Consider the following 6,045-nt stretch of genomic DNA (forward strand, 5'->3'; position numbering starts at 1 on the left):
GCTGGGAGATGAGATAGGCAAATTATGTTGTCTGTTGACTGCCGGAGTTTTGATATCACTCCTGCCCTTAGGCTCAATCATAATGCTGAAATATTGGTAACAAAAACATTAAAGATACTTATTAGTATTTTCATTTGAACATTTCCCTCTCTGTTTGGAGAAGTTGCCTCGATCCAAGCTCCTGCGTCTAGAGGGAACATGTTGTTTTGATGCTCAGATGTCAATCAAAACCTCACGGAAAAAAACGAAACGTTGACTTAAATGAATTATGTCAACAGATTTCACATAACTGTATAATGTTAGTTGAAAGCAATACTATTAAGTCAAAATAGATTCAACTTAATATGATTGCTTTCAACTAACCTGATAGATAGATGATAGATAGATATATACTTTATTAATCCCAAATTAAGAATTTTTTTAAATACAGTTTAGGTAAAGTGAACATTTCAGTTGTTTCAGTGCTGTCTTGCTGTGCTGCCGTCCAGCGGTGAATCCTGGGAAATAACTTTAACTGCATTGCAGCCCAGAAAGAGGGCAGCAGTTATTATGGGCAGGGTAATGGGAGTGCCCCTCTCTATCTCTTAATCCCACCCCTCTTATTCTGTGTCTGCTGTTTTGGGTGTGAGATACACCGAAAAAACTCAAACGTTGACTTCAATTAAATGTATTATGTCAACAGATTCCACATAACAGTATTAGGTTAGTTGAAAGCAATAATATTAAGTTGAACCTATTTAAACGTTATACTCTGGCTGTCAACTTACTTAATACAGTTATATGGAATCTGTTGACATAATACATTTAATTGAAGTCAACGTTTCAGTTGTTTCAGTGTATGGACAGTTGTGTTGTAATGTCTGCGGAATGAATGAGCAGCATGCAGTGAAAAACAGTCCAAAAGGCAGAGATCAATGATACTACATAACTTGGTTTATTTGGCTGTCATTTTCCTGATGTATAATATCCTGACATTGACATCGGTTATTAGTAAAAGGACCTGAATTTCAGACAAATTGATCGATTGAAAGGAACATTCTCATGAAGTTACCCAACAACGATTTATTGTTGCGTCAACAGGTGATTGTTTGTCCGCGAAATACAGCCGAAAGAGACAAGAGAAGAAGAAAAAAAAAGGAAATAAAGCCAGTGAATGTTTCACATAGCGGGGAAAGAAAGAAAAAAAAGGCCTGAGCATGAATCACACTGGCGGGGGGCTGGGGGCTCAGGGGAAAGTCGCCAGCTGATGAGAAATCAGTTGAAATTGGAGATCTTGAAGCCATGCAGTTAACAGAATATTGCCTTCAAATAACACTCGCACATGCTTTTTTTTCCAAAATCAAACATGCATTGGGTATTTCAGTGGGGGGGGGGGGGGGGGGGAATGGGTAAAAAGAGTGTAAATACTCAACATTTTAGCAATGCAAATTCTATAAATGTTTCCGATTTGTAGAGCACACTCTTTTTTATTTCCAGCAATCCCTTTTATTTCAGTCATTTGATTGTTGAAAGCAAATCATAAATGAACATTATTAAGTAAAAATATAAAATAAAATATATATTTAGCGTGGATCTGCCTCGATGTGTGTGTCACAAAAAAAACACAAGCATATTCCGTCACTACTAACTAATTCAGTTTGTAAAATCATCGCAAGCACAGAGTCAGTCATCGCAAGGCTGTGAGTGCAGTTCGGATCACAGTGGTCACGGACAAGTCCAGCATCTCCTCCACCTCACTAAGGCTTCTTAGAAATAGTCACTCGTTTGGAAACTTCCCCGTTTCTTTCTCCTTTTTTTTTGGGTCATCCTCTTGGAACATATTTTTTTTGTTGTTGTTTAGAAAAGAACTATCAAAATCATGCAACTACCATTTCATTCCTGTGAGACGAAAAAGCCAGTCTTGACTTGATTTTTCTCTTGGTGCTGGTTTTTGGGGAGTTCTGGAAACGGAGGTCAGTGTGGGCGTTTCTTTTAATTAATTTTTTTCAGGCACTGCCGTCTGTTTTGAGCCGCTGACTGCGAGCCTTGTAGACCTCGATGAGTAAATCTTTGACGTACTGGATTTCTCTCTCCACCGACTCCGCCTTGTCACGAAGCTCCCGGTTCTGCCCCTCGAGGCCGTGCAGCTCCTCCTCCAGACAGTCCAGCTCCGCCCTCTTACGCAGCCTGTACCTGCAACACAAGGGACCGCTTAGTTCCACATTTCTGCTGCCTTGCATCTTTGTTAATGATCCTTGTGAGCGTGACCCCTGAGCTACATCACACAGACATCTCTCCCCTGAGAAAACTGATCAGTTTCTTTTCCTTCCAACTTTTTACTATCATCTTTAAGACTTTTCCTGCATATTTATCTTTTCACATCTCATACACAGACAGAGCAGACTTAAATAAATGGTTAGGTGGGGCTGAATTTGGCAGGCAGTGAGGGAGTTTCCATTCCCCTCCTACACACTGCAGGACATTTAAATCTTTATGTAACACTCCTGCCATGTTCAGTTTCACATTCACTCATTCATACACTATTGACAAACTTTCACTTCTGACTACAAGTCTAATTTGTATACGTTTTTGAGGCATGCTTTCAAAACGAGGAGGAGAAGAAAAGAAAAGCTTACCTGTGAGCAGCGGTTTTGTTCTGGTCTCTCTTCTTCTGCTTCCTCTCTCCGGGGACGCCTTCCACAGGAACGCTGCCCATCACCAGAGCCGGCTTCATGGAGCAGTGCTCATCCTTTAGCCTCTGGGTGGGGCGGTGGATGGGGGCACCCATCAGAGTCCCCTCGCCCTCCCCTCTGGACAGACATTCGTAGCTTTGGTCTGCAAGGCATTCTGGATAGAGGTAGTGGCCATGTTGGGGCTCCACAGCCTGAGGCTGTGACGGCTGGTCGAGGTCCCCTATAAAGCTATGGTAAGGCTCCGTGCTGGCCATGGCCTGGTGGAAGTAGCCGTCTCCGGCCACCATTGTCTCTTGGGGAATCCCCCCGGAAAGTCCTCCATCTTTACCGCAGTGCAAGACCTCCAGCCCCGTGCTGTCGTAACTTACATTGACCTTCACATTGTGCAACTGTCCTTCGCGCTTGTGGTGGCTGTCGTACGAGCCACCCAGACAAAACCCTCGAGCGATCTCCTCGCTGCAAAACATTCCCTCGGAAAAACAATAACTTTCCTCTTCCTTCAACGATAAAGCACATTCTCTCACCTTCTTGACGTTGCTGAAGCTGTTCTTGCTCACTGTCTTCAGCGTGGAGTAGTGGTTCACAGACAACTCCGCGCTTCCTGAGTAACTTCCCCTTGAGCCCCACGTATCGAGTCCTACTTCCTCCCCGACCTTCACTGCCTCGCTGATGATCCTCCGCCCGTTATTGTGGTGGTAGCGGTGGTGGTAGTTGTACGGAGCAGGTCGTGCAATTTTGGTTCTGGCGATTGGACCGCCACAGAAGCTGGCCAGGTCCAGTTCCCCTGTTGCCAAGGTAACAACCACAGGGCTGGTTTCTGATTGGCTGGTCCCATACGAGCTGTAGGGTAACTGATAATAAGACTGGGAGCCCATGGCTTGAGCACCCTTGTCACATTTTGAGGATTTCTCCAACTTGTTTGTTGTGGTTGTGGTCTCGGAGCGGAAGTAGTCCTCCAGCTGAGCCAGCTCCTCCTGCAGTAGAGAGGTCATGACCTCCAGATCCGAGGGCACCTTGACATCTTGTTCTAACGGCGAGGGTGGAAGGGATGAGCTGGGAGAAGACTCGGTCGTCGACACAAATGAAGACAAATCAACTTTTTCCGTCATCCAATCTGAGTGACCATCACCTATGAAAAAAATCAAAAAAGAATCATAGAATCAGTAAAGCAATCAATTTTTTTTATTTCAGCTGATTGTGTAAAATAGCTGAAATAAAAACTACAAATTTAGGAAAAAAATCTTAAATCACGCAAAGAGGATAAATCAAATTAAAAATAAGCCCAAAATGAAAGAATACATCCGAGAAATCCAAGTGAACAACTAACCGATCATCTGAAAATGATTGAACAGCATCGTCTGCGTTCGATAAATATCCACTTAGCTGTACTCACTGTACGACATTAGCCCCGTGCTGCACTGCGGCTCCGACCTCGGGATGTGGAAAAATAAAAAAGCGTCTTGGCAAAACTCACCAATTAAGTTCTGCCTCTCCGCTGGCTCCGCCCCCTTCCTTGGCCGTGATTGGCTATGGCTAGCCTGTCGGAGAGGGGGAGCGCCAAGCTCGCTTGTGGAAATGGGAGGAATATTCCTGCGAAGGATCGATGCCGCCATTGTGTCTTCTGCCTCGATTAAATTGTTCAAAAGCGAAAACCATGCAATGGGTGGGTGAAATAATTGTGGAAACACCTGAAGACCTGTGGGAAAGAAATTAGGAAAATAAACAAATGTTAAAAATATATATATATATTAATGTACATTTCAAATTCCATCCAATAAAGCGTTAAATATTTCCCCAAAAAGTAAAAAATAAAAATGTATATAAATATTTGAAAGCTAAAACAACAAAATAAAATAATTATAAAAGTGTATTCTGTTCAACTTAACCCTTTACATTTGTGAGCACCTGTAACCTCATGCTGTGAAGCCATTACTGATTCATGTCAAAACATAACATTTTCCCAAAAAAAACTAAAAACAGTTAGTTGAAATACTTTGAACAAACAATAAACATGAAAAGATAATAAAAAAACATTGCAATTATTTTAAACATGATATAGTCTTAAGCACTACCTTCATAACCTAATTATAGACTAAAGTATACATACATAGATAGAAAGTTGTTTTTCAGAATGTAAGTAGTAGTTGTCAACTTAAAAACAGTATTAAGGAACAAAAAATAAATAAATGTAAAGTCAATAAAGTCACAATTACTTTAACATAGTTATTTTAAAATACTAATAAAGTCCTGTAAAAGATGTTAAAACAAAAATAAATTCAGGATTAAATGAAATGTTATTTTAAAGAGTGTCTAAAGTGGTTTGTTAGCTTTAGTAAGACTTTATTCACCTAACTTTCCCCCAAAAGCAGAAAGCACTTCTTACTCACCCCATAGTTTCAGAATAGTCTTGGAGTGCGTCGCGAGAGCAAAGCACGCGGAGCTTTATGGTGAGGAGGAAGACGGTCGAGGTTTAAAAAGCCATATTTTCCCTTTTCATAGTCAGGGAGTCTTCATCAAGTGCTATTTCGACGAACAGAAATGCAGACAGAAAGTTTTTAAATCCGCTACTTCTGCAAACTCCTATTGCTCCGGACCGGATCACAGCAGACGAGATTCATCCGCAGTTTACAGAGTTCAGCTGGCCGTTACGTCATGAACCTGGGGACTTTCCCATTACCCAGAGACACGCTCAAATAACATCTCCTCATTCCCTCACTGTATAAACACACTGTTATTGTATCTCATCTGAATTGTCTCCTTTCATTTGACTAGTTGTATGTTATTCAAGTTGCCTTTTCATGGTAATATTGACATAAAGTACAAATAAGATGCATTTAAAATGACATACTGACTATAATTTTGCTTTAACAGTATTAAGGATTTATTTAGATGCTGAAAGTATTGCAAACAAATGTATATCGTATCTAAAACATAGTAGGTTGCCTGCCGGTAAAAAGTTGTTGACAGAAAAACATGGGCATGAACTCTATCTTACCTAAAAGTCCAGTCACGCTAAAAAAAAACACATAATAAAAATACATAGAATATATTATTAAAACCCTAAACATCCTTAAAGAGTTTACCAGAGACAGAGTGTGGAGAGCATCAGGGAGAATTAAGCAGACGGTGAAACCGGTACTAGTTTTCGTAGCGCCGCAGCGGAAGGACATCATGTTGCAGTTCGAAGGTGTAACTTTAGTTGCAGCCCTGTTGCATCAGATCCGCAGGGGATTCGCTGAGCGCTGTAACAATGTGGCCTCACCATTGGTTTATGTAGGGGAACTTTTTTATTTCTATTGGCCTGCCATCGGTCTTCCACTGATTGCTAATCATTACACATTAACACCAGCCTGGGACTGCTTTGTTGTAAATT

General features: G+C 41.3%; 1 protein-coding gene across 1 annotated transcript; it reads right to left on the reverse strand.

Moving 5' to 3' along the window:
• Positions 1–911: 911 nt before the first annotated feature.
• On the reverse strand, positions 912–5,815 carry atf5b (activating transcription factor 5b). Its single transcript, XM_034113319.1, has 5 exons — positions 5,756–5,815; positions 5,060–5,192; positions 4,147–4,368; positions 2,616–3,801; positions 912–2,172 (listed from the first exon to the last, which is right to left on the reverse strand). The coding sequence occupies exons 3-5, from the start codon at positions 4,283–4,285 to the stop codon at positions 1,986–1,988; spliced, it is 1,512 nt and encodes a 503-aa protein (XP_033969210.1). The 5' UTR covers positions 4,286–4,368; positions 5,060–5,192; positions 5,756–5,815; the 3' UTR covers positions 912–1,985.
• Positions 5,816–6,045: the final 230 nt, after the last annotated feature.

The sequence above is a fragment of the Trematomus bernacchii genome, unplaced genomic scaffold (assembly GCF_902827165.1).
Source record: "Trematomus bernacchii unplaced genomic scaffold, fTreBer1.1, whole genome shotgun sequence".
In the NCBI taxonomy this organism is placed as follows: domain Eukaryota; kingdom Metazoa; phylum Chordata; class Actinopteri; order Perciformes; family Nototheniidae; genus Trematomus; species Trematomus bernacchii.